This window comes from Giraffa tippelskirchi, chromosome 6 (assembly GCF_054371585.1).
Source record: "Giraffa tippelskirchi isolate mGirTip1 chromosome 6, T2T-mGirTip1v1.2.pri, whole genome shotgun sequence".
NCBI classification, from domain to species: Eukaryota; Metazoa; Chordata; class Mammalia; order Artiodactyla; family Giraffidae; genus Giraffa; species Giraffa tippelskirchi.
In genome coordinates, this window is record NC_137280.1 from 148,910,719 (window position 1) to 148,929,728 (window position 19,010).

General features: G+C 36.6%; 1 protein-coding gene across 1 annotated transcript; it reads right to left on the reverse strand.

Moving 5' to 3' along the window:
* Positions 1–4,181: 4,181 nt before the first annotated feature.
* Positions 4,182–14,159, reverse strand: LOC145509407 (uncharacterized). The gene is made up of 2 exons (XM_081498043.1): positions 14,010–14,159; positions 4,182–4,766 (listed from the first exon to the last, which is right to left on the reverse strand). Exons 1-2 carry the CDS (start codon positions 14,157–14,159, stop codon positions 4,230–4,232), a joined length of 687 nt encoding a protein of 228 aa, XP_081354169.1. The 3' UTR covers positions 4,182–4,229.
* Between the last annotated feature and the right edge of the window lie 4,851 nt (positions 14,160–19,010).

Sequence of the window (19,010 nt, forward strand, 5' to 3'; positions counted from 1 at the left end):
TATTGCTGGGAAAGATGGAAGGCAGGAGGAGAAGGGGACTACAGAGGATGAGATGGTTGGATGGCATCACCGACTTGATAAACATGAGTTTGGGCAGGCTCTGGGAGTTGGTGATGGACAGGGAAGCCTGGCGTGCTGAAGTCCATGGGGTCACAAAGAGTCAGACATGACTGAGCGACTGAACTGATTCCTGAACATATTTTGAAGGTTCGTTTGGAAACATACTGCTGGAAAATGAAGTCTATAAAGTTCTTCCAGAAATGTATTTATTTTTTCTTTAACACTATATAAAGTTAAGGAGTATATAAATTGAGCATGCTAAGGATTGGAACTATAAAATTAACTTATGTTTCAACAAACATACATCTTCTTCCAGATTTAAAATTTAAAAGAAAAATTGCCCTATCTTTATGAATATTAAACACATTAGTAATGCTGTTTACATCCCTCATTTAAAAATGTTTTAAAATGATCTGCAGTAAATAAAGATTTTGCATAAGTACATTTTATTTTTCATTTAAAACTGCACTTCATTTTATAAATAGAGGGTTAAATGTTAAGGTTTTGAGGTGAATCTAAAAGATGTCAGTTGTAGTTATTGTTAATTATTTATGAACCCACTGGTAAGGACAAATCATTTTCTTAATCTATTTCACTAATAGAAATTATTTATAAGCACACCATTAATTATTTACATTTTCCTGGTATTATGTTTGCATTAATAATTTAAAAATATATAATTATCTATTAAATCATCTAAATATGATTTAACTTCATTTATTTTTTGTTACACAAATAGCAAGTTGAGCATTAACTGTAGTCACATGAAGCAAGGTATTCCACTATAACAAGCTTGGGTATTTAGAAATAATGGGGACAATAGCTTGCATATTTATTTTTAATTTACTCAGTATTAGTAGGTATAACTAAGAATATTCTCAAGGTATATTCTCAAGAAAGTTTCTAGAATCTCAGATCTGTAAATCTTTTGTCTGTCAGTTACTATATATACACCCTTGAGGTACCTGGCAAGTAGAGACAAAGTTTTCTTCTTGTAGTTGCCAATTAACTCAATGTCCTCAGAGCCAAATGACTTTCTCTATACAGCAGGGAAGGGCTGATTTTTTTGTCCTTGGCATCACCAAACAGCTTCATTGAAAACTTAAAGGAGATTTGCTCCTGAATAAAATGTGTACTGTGGCAGCTTTGCCCTGCCTCAGTTATGATATCTGAGGTGTAGTATCATCATGAGTACATGTAGAGTTTCACAGCCTTGGAGTTATAACCAGAAAATAAAAAATGTTTTGGCAGGATTATTGTCCAAATATCTTGGTCTAAAAGAAATATTCCTGTTGGGGAGCCTGTTTAAAAAAAAAAAGATCTTAACAGGCCTTTAAGAAAGATTCAGTGGTTACGTTACTGGGAAAGAAGGCCAGGTTATCAGTGGATTTATTTTTTTTAATAGAAAAATACTTTATAAATTATTTGGGCTTCCCTGCTGGCTCAGACTGTAAAGAATGTGCCTGCAGTGCAGGAGACCTGGGTTCTATTCCTGGTTGGGGAAGATCCCCTGGAGAAGGGATTGACTACCAACTGCAGTATTCTTGCGTGGAGAATTCCATGGACAGAAGGGCCTGGCAGGCTACAGTCCATGGGGTTGCAAAGAGGCAGACAAAACTGAGCAACTAATACTTTCAGTTCACTTTTTTATATATTATTTGATAATGAGATGAAGTAAAGGCAAAAGTAATGTGCACATTATAAGCAGAATCACCAGGGTAAAAACATCATCTTTGAACTTCAATCTCCAGTTATCACTATCTACTCTTACGTACTCTTATGGACTAAGTTGAGTCTTCTCAAAATTTATGTGTTGATGTCCTAATCACTAGCACCTCAAATGTAACTGTTTTCGAGATAGGATCTTTAAAGAGCTAATTCAGTTACAAGGAATTCCATTGATAGGCGCTATTCCAATGACACTGGTGTCCTTATGAGAGGAGATTTGGGCACAGACACACACAGGACCATGTTAAAACTTATGGAGAAGATGGCCACGTACAAGCCAAAGGAAAAGGCTTCAAAAGAAACTGACCTTGCTTGATTTTTTTTTTTTTCTAACTTCTAGTCCTCATAATTGTGAGAGAACATGTGAACATGTTTCTCTTGTTTAAGCCACCCATGTCTGTAGTACTTTGTTATGGCAGTACTACCAAACCAGTACACAGACCTTATCCTGTTGAGGTCTGAGTAACAAATTCCCGTTTGTATTCTGAGTATATAGTTCCGATCGTTTGGATCCAGAGCCCTCTCACTTGAAGCAAGAATTGGAGACAACTGTTTCTCTTTGTTTATGGAATAATAATAGCAAAGGAAATTCTGGGTTCAGACGTTTATTGCTTACTGCTTTGGCTTTGTGCAACAATACCATTTTTTAATACTTAGTTTAAGGAAGACAGCTTATGTAAATAACCTTCTTGAATGCTTATTAAGAGAGTCTTTCCACAGCCTTTCCTGACAGCCTGGATACCACTGGGTATTCAAGTTAATCTGAAGGTTAAACCTCCCTGGAGATTTCTAAAGAGAACATTAACATGGCTCCAAACTAGGAATCTGAGTAAAAGAGCCTGCTATTTTCTTCTTGGCCAAATCTTGGCATGCTGTAAGAAGGCTATGTCTATACCATTTTCTGTATTTATATCTAAATGAGTTACCTAAATGAAATTATGTATTACCTCAAAGTCATGAAGCCCCACTTTTGTCAATTTGATGATTGCTCTGGGATAATCTTGACCCCACTGCCTCACAGTTTTTGAGCCTGTAATTAAACATACTAAATATGCAGAGCTGTTTACTGATTTACAGCTATGTAATTTTCAGGTTTAAAATGTGGGGGAAAAAATTAACTGCTTCCATAGCAAAATAACCCAAGGGGACCCTTGAGGACAATAGGAGCTACTGTGCATAGAAAAGAGGGCTCATGCCAACATGTATATCTTTTTAATTTGAGGATTATGTTGGAAATGAAACATAATCTCCAAGGTGAACAAGTGCTTTTGCTAGAGTACTTAACCCTAAATATGAAGCTAGCATAAATTACTTGATTGTTATTAACTGCTGTTTAACTTGCCCGCACTTTTAACACTTATTATAATGGAAAATATCACTTAAAAAGAAATCTTGTTCAAGGGTGATTAGAATGTCCTTTTATATTTAATGTTTCAAAATCATGTGCATGGAGTACCCACCAACATATCAATTATTTAGTCATTAAAAATGTGGGTGCAAAGTCATTTTAGTAGGAATTAGTACTCACTCCAACATGTGCTAAGGGAAGTTGCCTAAAGTGCCACAGTAAGCTATAGAGAGGACATTAAATTGTTTCAAACAAAAAGAATTTTCATAGCAATTCCCTAAGCTAGATGGCACTGACCTTAAACAAATAGATGACTAGTTATTTCTCCAGCAGAAGATAGGTTTATTCAAGATCAGCAAAGAATTGCATTTTGGAATCTGCAACCAAGGCAAACCACATGTAAATCCCCTCATAGTAAGGAGAGGAGAACTCTTTTAAAGAGGGTAAAAGGAAGCTGGGGGTGGGGGGGGCGGGCAGAAAAGAGTCCTCTGGGAAAATTTAGAGTTCAAAGTGTGTAGTGACTTTTCATTGACTTACTGTGACAGCCTCTAATGGATGACCTATTGTGAGGCAAGAAGTCTTCCTTCTTCCTCTTGGACTCTTCCACTGTTGCAGGGTATGGCAGCTCCCCCTTCTAGCTTCCCAACTCTATTTTATTTTATTTTATTTATTTATTTATTTTTTATGCTGCAAAAAGCTTTATTGTTTCCATTTGGTCCAAGGCTTGAGAGAGGGCTCCAGGGTGTTAAAAAGCTGCCTAGTGGCTGCAGAGAGGGGCTTCAGGCAGCCCTGATGTTAGGTGGGTTCTTCAAAGGCCACTGGTCTCCAGAAGCTCCTAGTCGTGCTTGAGGGTGAGCCTTTCGAAGAGATATTCGCCCAGCCCAGCCTGGGGACCAGCCAGCCTGCGGAGGTTGGTCAGGTGGTCACCCATCTTCTTGATGAGTTTCAGTTCCTCATTTAGGAAGTGGTTCTCTAGGAAGTCACAGATATAGTGGTCTCCGCCGGCAGAAGCCAGGCCATGCAGATCCAACAGGGCTTGATTCAGGTTCTTCTCTAGGAGAAGAGCGGCTTCCATCGCGTCCTGGGTTTTACCCTACTCATCCTGAGATGGCTTCTGCACGTCCAGGAAGAAGGCGCGGCCGCCACGCTGGTTTTGCAGTTTGAAGAGACGCTCCGCTCCCTCGCGCTTCTCCTTGGCCAATTCGCGAAAAAAGTGACCCACACCCTTCAGGGCCACATTGTCGCGGTCGAAATAGAAGCCCAGAGAGAGGTAGGTGTAGGATGCCCGCAGTTGCATGTTAACCATGCGGTTGACGGCGGCCTCCACCTCGGTAGAATAATTCTGACGAATCTGGGAGCTCATGATTGATCGGTAATAAGGAGTTAAAAAATGGTGGCTGGTCCCGGTGATTGCGGACAGCTGAGTGGCCGACTCCGGAGGTTGCAACTGGAAAAAATGTTGGAGGGTGGTCGGAGGCTGGAGCAAGGGGTGTCCCTGGGTCTGTTCCGTCCAAGCACTGTTGAAGCAAGAGACAGATCCGCGGGGCCGCTGAGCGCACTTCCCCAACTCTATTTCAAATTGTGGTTTCTGTTTGTTATAATGTTCACAGTGGCAATACAGAATGTTCACCTACAGCAAATGCATTCACAAAGCATCACAGTATATGGGAAATTGTTTCTGTTGTATAAGTAGAAAGTTATGTTATGAATTCTTATTCAGTTTTTCAAATAATTAGTAATTGAATGCTATTTAGTGTGATTGGGCAAAATTCATTACAAGGTAACTTAACCCAGAATGTCTTGAGAGAATGAAATGTTTCAGCTTTGTAAAAAGTAACATCTATATACAACTCTTTAGAACAGAAGGTTGAGAAGGTAGAACTCTCAAGTCTCTAGATATGTTAGTGCTTAGATAATACCAGAAATATTATGAAGTGTCTTTTGACTGAAAAAAAAAATGTTTTATTTAAAAATCTAAAATTACTATGGACATTTCCAAGACTCACTGAGATTTTTCTAGAAAAAAATGTAACATAATGCCTGTATGAATGTAACTATTCAATTTATCTCTATAAACAACGAAACATTTTCAATATACTCAATCTAACTTATCAGTGTCCTCTAGGGAGCTGAGGTGAGAAACAACAGTATCAACTCAAACACTACTTTTTAAGTATCTTTTTTTCCCTAAATTTATCTTCACTGTTAGCTTATCAGTAATATGATAATGGGATATATAGGCAGCCACTGAATGCTATCATTAGAAAAATTGCATCCAAAATTTTACACACCTCCATTCAACCACCAAGTGGAAAAAAATCTAGAGAAAATCTTGGATGTAAATAAACACAATAAACTGGTAACAATTCTCCTCCAGAGAACAATACTGTGGTTAAGGTACAAGGATATGATGGAAATTTGTTTTTCACTGGATTCCATTTATATCTTTGAATTTTGCTCCATAGGATTGGTTGTTGTGGTTGCTTAGTCACTAAGTCATGTTTAACTCTTTGCGACCCCATGGACTGCAGCCCTGCGGACTCCTATGTCCATGGATTTCCTTGGCAAGAATACTGCAGTGGGTAGGCATTCCCTTCTCAAGGGGATATTCCTGACCCAGGAATTGAATCTGTGTCTCCTGCATTGGCTGGCAGGTCCTTACCGTCTGAGTCACCAGGGAGTCACCATGGAATTGAGTATCTACTTTTAAATGTTAATCTACTTTTATAAAGAAAAAAAAAAGGCAAAAATTAAAATTTTAACATGACTTTCCCAATTTATATATATGTGTGGGTATATATATATACACATATATATATCTTATATATGTGTGGGTATATATATATATATGCATATATATATCTTATATATAAATATTTACTTATGTACATGGATTTTACTACATTATATGTAGGATAGAATGCCTGGTAATAGAAGAAGGAATGACTGGAGTTGAACAAATTGATATTTCTACTTGATCACCACTATTTCCATTACTTCCTACCACATATACTAAGGTCGTTATTCTCAGTGCATTATCTAATTTAATCCTTATGACAGTTTAAGAACAAACAGTGTTTTGTTTCATTTTAAAGTTAAGGAAAGTAAGGCTTAGAGAGATTAGGTAATTTACTAACAATCATCCCAGAGCATAAATTACAAAGCCTGGTTTCCTTACCATTTCTCTCTCTTTTCTTGCAAGCCTATGGAAGCAGTGTTTTAATTGGTAATCAGAAGATATTTTTATTAAAAAAAAAAAAAGGATACTAAGTAGGCATGCATTCCTCAGTTTTCCACTTTCTATACCACTCCTTCTTATATGTGTCTGCTTGATACACAAACATGCTTTGTGCTACCTGACTTGCAGGCTGCTGTTACTATCTCTTTCTAATTACTCTAAAAATGTGGCAGATAATTAAATGATCTCAAAAAGTAAAAGTCCAGTCTGTACATGACATATGAGGATAATAAGTTTAAGTTTCCCTTGTTTGCTTGAAATAATAGTACTTCTAGACGATGTTCATATTTAGGTGAAATTGGGGACTAGAATTACCTTCTCTCAAGACTTGAATTTGAGATGGGCAATCCTATTCAAGTTCTGAAACTATTCATATATTCTCTTACCCACTAGTATGGTGACACACAGCTGGTTTGTTCTTACAGTTTGGACTTGAATTTGAAGTCTTCTTAGGTTTTATACTGTCCTTACAACTTGATCCTTTCAAAGGTAAATGCCTCTGTGCATCTATACCAATGAAGTTTATGTTACTCCATATGAACATTATATAGGTGCTTATAGATGCTTATAGTACCATCAGCATGTGCATACTCATTTGACATTTGAGGCATGGAGTCTTAGATGTTCACTGTGAGCTGGAACTAGTTTGGAGGATCAGGGAAAACAGTGGGTTTTTTGGTTTTGTTTAGGGAAAATGGGAGTGGGTGTGTTTTGTTCTTAAGTTTTCAATTGCTTTGAGGCTAGAACAGATAGCAAAATAAATACCTAGATTTTTGGACAGAAAGGTTAAAGCAGATGTATTAGCCTTCTAATTCTATTTCTGTGTAATAAACTAGCACAGACTTAAAGACTTAAAAGAACATCCGTATATTATCTCACCATTCTGTAGGTCAGAAGTCTGGATGTAGGCTAACGAGGTCTTACTCAGGGTTTCTTTAGGCTGCAGTCATGGTGTTATTTGGAGCTATGTTTTCCTCTGAGGCTCAGAAATCCCTTGCATCCTCACTGGTTATTAACAGAATTCATTCCCTTCCAGTTGTATCTGTGAGTTGTAGGTGCTGGGGATGGCAGGTGTGGAGTTTCTTTCTAGACTATACAGTTAAGGACATTATCATTATAATGTTTTCAAATGAAGTGCTAATGTCAATAATTCCATCCACAAGTTGGTAGATGAGGGCAGATACTTGCTGCTCACTGTTCTCAATTTCTAGAGGCTGCCTGCCCTTCTGTGTTCTGTGAGCCTCTCTAACACATGCCATGCATGCCATACATCTTCTCCAGTTTAGAAACTCTGACTTCTCCCTTCAGAGATGGCAGTAGATTTACAGGGCATGAACACCCCGGGGCAGGAATTTTGGAGTCTTAGAATTCTGTCTATTACTGAAGGAGAATTATGTAGAAACTTTCCATAAGAACCCTGATAAATACTTTTACTCCTCTTCTCAAGTTACTTTTTTCTGGGAATAAAATGGAATATGGTGCTTGACTTTGATTGCTACATGAGACTCATGCACACTAATTGGAAAAATCACTGTAATGTATACCAGCTGCTTTTCTTTCTTAATAAAATATACCATTTTTTAAGGAGGCCATTTTATAAAATAAAAACTTTGCCATATCCAGGATGTCCAGTGAATATAGCCATTTTTCTTTTCATTTTAAATCAGTTTTTAAGATTAATAAGACTTGACATACAGAATTTCCTTCTATGGCAATATACAGTCCACAAAGATTTAAAGTTAAATATTTCATCTAAGTCAGTTATATTTTGCATGACACTTTGAATAACCACTATTGATTTTTGATTACATTATTATCAATATCTATACTGCTATAAACAATGTTTATGGCACTGTAATGATAAGCTCTTAGTGTTACCTACTTGTAGGGCCTGCAATTATGTTGCTATAAATGTAATTTACAGTTACCTTAATACTGTTTCATCTCAAAGCTCAAATCCATAAAGCAGTGATTTTCTTTTTTTACACAAAAAAGTGGTGACTAATGTAATATTTAAAAAATAATTTGTTGAGTTGACAAGGATACTAACTGTAGATTTTTTTACTCTCTTCAGACTTGGTTATCTCAATTTTTTGTGTTTTTGTTGGTACCTATTTTTTCCATCCTGTTTAAGATTTCCTTGGCATTAGTTGCTTATAAATAAATAAACCTTGTGGATTTCTTGATATACACATTATATGAGTTTCCTAAATTTTTACCTGATATATATTTGAGATAATATTTCAGGATTTCCCCTTGGCTTATTTGTATGTAATTAGTCAGCTTTTTATCTGGCATTTAAAATCTTTTTTCTCTTTTTGACTTGCTTCATTTTTAGAGTAGTGAATGCTATTTCCTGAGAATAGTTTATCTACAAGTTAAAGTACCTCCCTCAGTTTATAGGAAACATCCCATGCTAAATCAAATTCATAGTATGATTTTGATAAAACAGACATTTGCACAACATGAATAAAACCTCCAATTCTTCTGTTTTAAATGATAACAACATATCTGATCATACTGTCCTCTTATGGGAAACTTTGTTTTCTTTCTCCAACTCCACTTCACCCACTCCACAAATGACTTACCTAGAAAATAAAATGCAATCCCTGGATCGATACTCCCCAAAAGCTGTTTGAAATATTTTACACTACGATATGTGTACGTAACTATAGGAAAAGACTCACTTCCCCAAAATAAAAACAAACAAACAAGATATGTATATATGTGTGAGTGTGTGTGTGTGTGTGTGTGTGTGTATAGCTTTCTTAAACCAATATATCCCAATAGCATAGCTTTTATTTCTATCTTAATTTTGAGATTTTTTTTTAATTGGATTGGCCAAAAAGTGTGTTTGGGTTTTCACGTAAGATGAACTTTTTGCTCAAGTCAATAGATGCCAAAATAATGAGATCTTAAAATATGGATATGCTTAAAATTATATATGCATAAATGCACTAGATTATTTCTTCATTAGGTGATCACTTTGAGCAATGATTTTTCTAATTAAAGGTATAGGTTTATCATGGAATTAGATTTAAGAGAACTTTTTTACTTTTTTCTTTTTAAACAGTTCTAGATCATTAACAACAGTGGAGAGGTTAGTCAGGAAAGAAGTGTAACTAATAAAATGAACTAGCATAAAAATCACATTTTGCTTTGGATATATTTTAAGATTCTAATTTGTTAAAATATTGTGAAAAAGAAGCAAGAGAGGAGAGTTGAATGAAAGTAGCTCAGAATGAAGTCAAATCTCAGCATGAAAGCTACTAGGTGTCAACATGAGTGAAATGCACTCCAAGGAAAATATTAATATACATTGCCAAGAAGAGTTTCCAGGAATTATGGCAAAATGCAGGAAAGATTTCAGTTAAAGATAAATTAAACGAAAGTTTATCTTGAGTAATGACCCCCCAAAATCTTGATAGCAAGATTGAGGGATGTAACAAACAAGTTAAACAAAATAAATCTTTCCAAGAAACAGCAAAGAAAGAAGGGAGGTTAAGTACCTGAAACTGTCCGTTACTCCAAATTTATGTAGTGAGAGTTTATTCATTTCAAACAAGGGGATTCATACTCTATTTAATAAGATATCACATGGCGTTCCTTCCCATTTACAGTATGTTCCTAAAGGTGAAAACAGCAGGAAAATGAAATTACTTCATTTACCAGAATTACAGCTTCTTTTGTATAAAACTTTAATCATTTTATATATGACAACCTTATGCTTAATGTTTTTAGAATACTCTTCATAAAACATTATTTAGCAAAAGCATACTCTCCCACTGAGCACATCGCTGCTTTCAATGGCTGTACTAATCTAGTTTGAATATATGCAGCATTTAATCTTAATTATGATGCTGAAGTCTATAAAATGTTAATTATTCATTTCACATGCTCCCTCCACTTTATTGTAACTCCTAATTTGCTTAACAAAATGTGGCTTTTAATTAGAAGTGTGGGACCATTGGAGCAAGGTAGTGTTTTGAGTGTGTTGTGTGTGTATATGTTGTATGTGCTTCTATTGCTTTAGAAATACATGTTCAGAGGAGTAGTGTTGGAATAAGAGAAGTAAAATATTTTAAATTCAACTAGCAAAATCTTCTAGTAGTTTTAATTTTCCTTCTTACTTAACTTAGTTCTTTCCTGATTTCCTGTAGTCCAAAAGGGAAAATGGAAAAGCACAACTGGTTATCATTTTAATAGTGGGCAGTAGTTGGACTGTAGTTAATGTCTATATCTCTTTAAATACTAGCTGAAGATCATGCACAAATGCACACACACAAAGACATGTGCAAAGAAAATCAGGTAATCAGGTCCTATTTGCCTGCATAATTCAGAATAGTCAACTGAAATTTTTTATTCAATTAGTAATAGTTGTGTTTCTATTAAACTTTTGAGATATGATAGATTATATAATACAAAATATTGTTAAAAAAACTTGGAAGAGATTTAAAGTTTAAATCCTCAATATTTTTCAACGTTTTCCTAATTTATTATTTGTGGATTTTAGTATCACTTATGTAATAGTTGCACTGTACTTTTCAGATAATTTAGTTTTAAAAATTTACATTTTAAAATTTAAAATTATTTATAAAAACTTTGTATTCCTGCTTTAAAAGAAAATAATCATTTTGAGATATAAATAAGTAGAAAACTACTAAAACAATTTTCATGTATCACTTATGGACATATAATCATTAGATGACCCATTCTATATGTTTTTAAACATCATCTTAGAACTCTAGGTATGAAGTCATATATCTCTAAGTTATCCTTTGATTAAGCTGTTCACAAAGACAAGAACTCTTAAATATTTTGTATACATTTACTATAAATTCTGAGAAAATTAAAAGCAAAAATTCGCTTTTAAAAATTTTAATTCATTTTTTAAAAATTCATTTAAAAATTAAAAGCAAAAATGTTCATAAAATTCATCATAAAGATCTCAATTGCAAATTGTATATACTAGAATATTGTGTACAAGAGTGAAATTATAGTTGTAGAATAAAATATTAAATTGATTAATTGTATCTAGGCAGATGTTATTTTCCAAATAGATGCTCATATATTTCCTCACCAAAAAAAATCTATATTGAGTTAAGGTTACATAAAGACTTGTAATAGTTTAACTATTATGATGTTTCACTTTTATAATTTCTTTGCCAGGCACACTTGAATTAATTACAAAGCAGTTTTGTTCTTAAATGTAATTAACTCTACATTTCTCTGATTTGGAGGGTTATATCACCTTCTCAGGTGGCCTTCAATTTCTTACAGGGTACAATGTTATTGATTTATTAAATATTTTTTTAATCAAGTATAATTCTTTATCCCTTATCTCATTTCTTAATAGATATAATGTTAATTATGGCTACAACTTATGGAACTACACCATAAGAGACCTCCCATGATTATTCCCACTTTACAGAATGAAGAAACTAGAAGCTTAATAGAGATTAGTGATTTGTCAAAATATCACCTGAGATTTCCACCTAGGGCACTCTCAGAGCCTGTACTTTCCTCTGTTCTCCTCTCCTGCCTTCATTCAGTTGCCGTGCTCAGTTCTGTGTCTCCCGAACATTCTCTCAATGCCTTTGAACCCCATTTCCAGTCATGGTACTGTTTGATCTAATTCTCCAGTCTCACGTCCAGTCTCCTTGGATCCCTACGTCCATTGATTCATAGATTAAAGTCTTTCATAGGTTAAGTCATCCACTTGTATAAAAAAGAAAGAAAGAAAGAACTGGATTAAAGTAAGTGAGAAAGAATGGTAATGAATATTGTTGTTGTTTGGTTAAAAAAAAAAAAAAAAATCCCAGAAATGGGGGAAAAAATTCATCTGAGAGAAGAGAGAGTTAAATGTTATACCCCATTGTGAGGATGGTATATATCATCCTGGTGCTCAGTCACGTCCAACTCTTTGCTCTCCCATGGAATGTATGGCCTGCCAGGCTCTTCTATTCATGGAATTTTCTAGGCAAAAATACTGGAGTGGGTTGCCATTTCCTTCTCCAGGGGTTTTTCTGACCCGGGGATCGAATTTGTGTCTCCTGCATCTCCTCCATTGGCAGGCAGATTCTTTACCACTGAGCCACCTGGGAAGCCCTGGAAAGTATGTATATTCCCATTTAAAGATTTTATTGTCCTGTCAACAGCAGACAGACATCTCCTCTGCTACTTTCTGCTGAACTAAATCAAATAAAGTACAAGTAGCAGTATAGTTTATACTTAAGCACATAATATCTATAGCTCGAATCTCTGTTTGAACCTAATCTCTGCTGCTTGCCAGTTGAAGTTTATACAACCTCTCTTACCTCAGTTTCTGCCTCTGTAAAGTGGGTACAATAGTTCTTACCTTACGGAATTGCTTACAAATTAAATATTTCAATATATGCAAATCACTAAAAACAGTCACAAGAACATCCTACTTTCTATCTAAGTGTTTGCTTGACTTTTTATTGTTTGGGCTGGGTCTTCATTGCTTCATTCACAGGCTTTCTCTAGTTGTGGCAAGTGGGGCTACTTTTCACTGCAGTACTTGGGCTTCTCATCATGGTGGCTTTTCTTGTTGCAGAGCACAGGCTGTAGGCACAGCAGCTTCAGTAGTTGCAGGACATATGCTCAGTAGTTGGGGCTCATGGGCTCTAGAGTACATGCTCAGCAGTTGTGGTACGTGAACTTTGTTGCTCTGCATCATGTGGAATCTTCTAGAACCAAGGATCAAACCTACATTCCCTACATTGGCGTGTGGATTTCCTATCCACTGTAATACCAGGGAAGTCCTGCTTGATTTTTTAATTACAAATATGTACCTTAGAATTTATGGAAAATATGATTATGGAATACAGTGTTTCATTTAGGACTGTCTAAGAATAATCCACTTGTAATATATCTTCTCTGCCTAAAGACTTTTAACTCAAAGTCCAAACATTGTAAGAATGATTAACTTTCTTCTATCTTAAATATCTTAACAATATTCATCAAGTTGTTAGATAAAACTCCAGATTTTGAGAAACATAAATAAAAAATGGCTAATGATGTTGAGGGACATTCTCCAAACTGACTTTTCTATGTATTCAAATCTCTTGGATCATTAAAAAACTTCCACTTGCATTTTTTTCTTCATAAGTTGCATAAACCTAGAAAAGCAAAATTGTAAAATCCTGGAAAGAAAGCACAAAAGAGAATAACTTTCCTTAATTTTATCTCCATCTACCAAGTTCTATATGCTCATCACCTCAAATATTATCTTTCAGGAATGAGGAAGGGGGATTTTCTCAAACTCTGTTTATAATCTCATCATGAGGTTTTCACACAGTCATCACTCCATAAACTTTTCTGTCTCCTTAAGAACTATGTAGTTTTGTTTCTGATTTTTTCACTGTGCCCAGTCCAAAGATCTAAGAGGAGAGGGAAGCAGACTACCTAACTAATCTTGAGATGTTCACTTAGTGCTGAGTACTTTAATCCAATTTTCTTTTATTGAACTTTTACACCCTGGGGAATTCCCAAGGATTGTGAAGTTCTTTGGTGCTTTCCTGAAGCATAAGCCAGTCTATCCCTTCTGTCCCTCTCTTTGAAATGAAAAGCTCTAGCTTTTTAGTCTGAATTTAGTTCTATTCACTATCTTGCCATCACACTAAGCTGCTTCTGAAGTTTGCCCCCCACGCAGTTCTGAGTTCTAAAGCCACGTTGTCCACTTTCTTTTCTGTGCCGCTTTTCATGCCTCTTCTTTCGTCTCTCGGCTTTGCCATTCTGTTGAGGTATCACCCAGGATGCCATGTTCTGTCTGATGTTTTCTCAGTTGACCTCCAGGTCTTTGAGGGCCTTGCAGCATCTTTCTTCTTCCTCCTTTCTGTTTTGTTGCGGCAGATGACTTGGTGGAGAGATTTGCAATTGTTTGAAATAGAATGCTTTGCTGTTTTGCTGTGTTTTTAGAGGAAGTCAGGAAATTGTGTTTGAAAAGTCACGCTGTTTTTATCTCATGTCCTCCTCATAGTAACTCCTATATGTAATCCTAATAACTCCCCATTTTTATACATAAATAAACATTTACATTGTGTGGCAGAGATAGGACTTAAACCTCATTTTGAAGAATTTCAAAGCTTGATTTTTCTCTGCCACATGGTGTTGCTTTTTGAATATTCTCCTAATTTGTTCTTTACTTGAAGAACTGTTTATTTTTTTCAACAGTTTCCAACAACTGCATGCATCCTGCGTCATATTGTGATGCTTAGAGAATCTGGTTAAATAGCTCAAGTAAGACTATTTCTAATAAGTTGATGATGTGTGCATATAAAAAGTAATTATAACTTTAGTCAATAATAGTAGAGATAGTCCTGATAGTTGGGGTCTGGATTATGATTTATTCATTCAATGTATGCATATGTGTATATACTATTGAATGTGAATATTATTCTAGGCTTGGAGTCTAGAATAATGACTCAAACAGAAAGTTCCTGTTCTAATCGACCTTACATTTTAAAGAGGAAGACATGCAAGAAACAAACATACGCACTTGTATATCTCTGTATATCATGTCACAGTAAGTGCTTCAAAGCAGCACTGGGACATGTGTTTGACATTTGAAATAGTATTAAAGGACTGCTGAAGAGCAAGTTGTATGCATGCTATGTGGGAATAAAAAATGTACAGTAATTCTGAGTATAATACGTAAATATATAGAAGCATAATAACAGAATGACTGTATGGAAACGCCTTCTGCAAAATCTTGAAGGGTGGTGGTGTAGTATTTCAAAATGTGGGCTTCAGCATCAAATAAACCCATTTACCTCTTTGTAGCTGGTGTGCTGCGGCACACTTACCTCTATGAGCCTTACTTTCCTCTCCACAAAATGAGGTGACAGAGCCCCTCCAGGGATGCCATGAAAATCAAGGGAAAGGCTATCTGAGGTGTTCTGCATTGTTCTTGGCATGTAACATAGTCAGTTTTGTGGGAGCTAGCAGTGTTAGTGGCAGGGGTAGCACTGGTAGTGGAAATTATTGTTAGCAATACAGCTTCGGAGAATCCCTGAGCATTTCTATGCTTTAGATCTTCTCATACTTTTTTTTCTTTCTTTCTTTTTTTTTCCCCCCAACTCCTCATGGATGTAGAAATATAAATAATATATGTGAAGCACTTTGAATGTATGAAGACAAATTTTTTCTATTGTTATCTGAGGTGTCAGCAATAAAACCTAATTCTGGAGGTTTCCTGAGAGCAGAATTTCCATTTTACGATTCAGTGGGAGTTCTTGCTTAGAGCTGTTTTGTAAAGCTAGTCCTAACATAGTTAGCTTGCATTTGAATAGCTGCCAGAGACCCATGGAGGAGAGGAGGTGCATCGCACAGCACCGGCTCGCTCCCAGGTGGCTGCTCAGGCGGCGCTCAGACCCCGCCACTGCCGCTGCCACCGAGGCTCAGGGCTGCCACCAGCTGACACCTGGAACAGGGATGATATGAACACACACCGGTCAACTCCCTCTTGTCTCAACAGAGCAATAACGAGCAGCTCTCTGCTGTGTTCAGTTCATTCATGACCATAGGCACGTCTCCCCGCGCAGACAGGCAGATGGGTTTGTTACAGGTTCCTAGTTGAATTTGTGCAGGTTTAAGACATTTTTCCCTTGTGGCTCATCTGGTAAAGAATCTGCCCACAGTGCAGCAGACCTGGGTTCTGTCCTGGGGTTGGGAAGATCCCCTGGAGAAGGGAAAGGCTACCTACTCAAGTATTCTGGCCTGGAGAATTCCACTGACTATAGGGATGTGACTTTCAAGACGTTTTCTTACTTTTTTTTTTTTTTTAATTTTTATTGTGTTAAGAGCACTTAGCATGATATCTATCCACTTCACGAAGTTTTCAGTGCCCAATGTAATATTGTTCTCTGTAGGTCCTATGTTATTCATCAGATCTCCAAAACCTCTTGCATAAACTTACAAACTTTATACACATTCCCCCTGCCCATACCCCCTGGAACCACCATTCTATTCTCTATTTCTCTATGTTGGACCATCTTGGATTCCTCCTCTTTGTGACCTGCCCGTTTCAAGGTTCATCCATGTTCTCACACGTGGCAGGATTTGTTAGAAAACTACTTACATTGAATCATGTCCCACTTGTGCTTGTTCAGTTTCCCCTAAAAGTCCTTGAATGAGGCTTTGTTTTTTAATATCACTTCTACCGTTCCTAAGCCTAGTATTTCTTACACACTAGTTACTTCATAACTGTTCATGGTTAACTTACTATGTACTCTGTTCACTGTTAACTAGCTTACTACAACTGATTGACTGATGGAAATACAGTTTGTGACAGTAATTACTGTCTTGACTGGAATGAGGCAATATCATCTTAATTAGGCTTTTACCTAAAAAAAAAAAAAAGGCTCTGGAATGTCTTTCTAATGATCAATATGTCTCTACACTCCAATTAGAATAAGAAAGTTAAATATGCCTTTGCTGGTCACCTGAAATGATCACAACATTGTTAATAGGTTATACCCCAATAAAAAATAAAAAGTTCAAAAATAAATTAAATCCACATATAACGTTATATAAGAGAAAGTTAAACATAACCGATATATAAGAGAAAGTTAAAATATGTTGAAGCAAGAAAACAATTGTTAACCAAGTATCTCTGTCTCTCTCATTTTCCTTATCTCTTCGTTTTCCTTTACCATTTCAGAAACTTATCACTTGCACAGTAGATCAGTTTTAAACATATATGAGAAAAACAGTCTTTGGCAAAGTGTTGACTGTTAACAAAAACTAATAGAGCTCCTCTTATTCTGAAAGTGAAAGGTAATACCCAGAGACCTGATTCAAATACTGTGGGGTTTAGTTGAGAGTTCAGTCGCTCAGTCGTGTCCAACTCTTTGCGACCCCATGGACTGCAGCACGCCAGGCCTCCCTGTCCATCACCAACTCTTGGAGTTTACTCAAACTGATGTCCATTGAGTCAGTGATGCCATCCAACCATCTCATCCCTTTCTCTTACCACCTTCAATCTTTCCCAGCATCAGGGTCTTTTGAAATGTGTCAACACTTCACATCAGGTGGCCAAAGTATTGGAGTTTCAGCTTCAACATCAGTGCGTCCAATGAATATTTAGGACTGATTTCCTTTAGGACGGACTGGTTGGATCTTCTTGCAGTCCAAGGGACTCTCAAGAGTCTTCTCCAACACCACAGTTCAAAATCATCAATTCTTCTGTGCTCAGCTTTCTTTATTGTTCCAACTCTCACATCCATACATGAGAACTGGAAAAAACATAGCCTTGACTACATGGACCTTTGTTGACAAAGTAATGTCTCTGCTTTTTAATATACTATCTAGGTTGGTCATAACTTTTCTTCCAATGAGTAAGCATCTTTTAATTTCATGACTGCAGTCACCATCTACAGTGATTTTGTAGCTCCCCAAAATAAAATCTGTCACTGTTTCCACTGTTTCTCCATCTATTTGCCATGAAGTGATGTGACCGAATGCAATGATCTTCGTTTTCTGAATGTTGAGCTGTAAGCCAACTTTTTCCACTCTCCTCTTTCACTTTCATCAACAGGCTCTTCAGTTCTTCTTCAGTTTATGCCATAAGGGTGATGTCATCTGCATATCTGAGATTATTGATATTTCTCCCGGCAACCTTGATTCCAGCTTGTGCTTCATCCAGCCCAGTGTTTCTCATGATGTACCCTGCATATAAGTTAAATAAGCAGGGTGACAATATACAGCCTTGGCATACTCCTTTTCCTATTTGGAACCAGTCTGTTGTTCCATGAGAGTTACTGTTGGTGAAATGTTGATTAGGAGATTTTCCAGAACTCATACTTCAGTGTTACTTGGTCCAGGAGCATGTGTGTACATGCTTGCTGAGTCATTTCAATCATGTCAGACTCATTGCAACCCTATGGACTGTACTCCGCCAGGCTCCTTTGTCCATGGGATTCTCCAGGCAAAAATAATGTCATGGGTTGTCATGCCCTCCTCCAGTAGACCTTCTCAACTCAGGGATCAAACCTGAGTCTCTTATGTCTCCTGCATTGTCAGGTGGGTTCTTTACCGCTAGTGCCAGTGGGAAGCTCCCAGGAGCACTAGGATTGCTTAATAATATCTGCTTAGTGGGCTTGTGTGGCGTATCACATCATGTTACTTTACAGGGGCTTGTGGTTTTAAGATAGATTTAGAGACATAGACATCACACTGGACAAAAACAGACATGCTGTACAGGTGATATGCTTGTCTTTGGAAGTAACAAGTCCAAGACAGGGCTTGGTGACTAACTGGAAAGAAAACGTTTCAATAATCTGCCAAGTTGAAAGGCATTTTCAAATATATGATGGGGCTGACTTTATTTTTTGGGGCTCCAAAATCACTGCAGATGGTGATTGCAGCCATGAAATTAAAAGACACTTACTCCTTGGAAGGAAAGTTGTGACCAACCTAGACAGCATATTAAAAAGCAGAGGCATTACTTTGTCAACAAAGGTCCGTCTCATCAAGGCTATAGTTTTTCTAGTGGTCATGTATGATTGTGAGAGTTGGACTATAAAGAAAGCTGAGCACAGAAGAATTGATGCTTTTGAACTGTGGTGTTGGAGAAGACTCTTGAGAGTCCCTTGGACAGCAAGGAGATCCAAC

Bases quoted from the DNA above. Each gene is read 5' to 3' on its own strand.
- LOC145509407 (XM_081498043.1), bottom strand. From the start codon at position 14,159: ATGGCATCCTGGGTGATACCTCAACAGAATGGCAAAGCCGAGAGACGA. The intron at 4,767-14,009 runs GCAAGATAGTGA...CATTTGCTGTAG, and splicing joins AGAAGCAGCTTAGTGTGATG to GTGAACATTCTGTATTGCCA.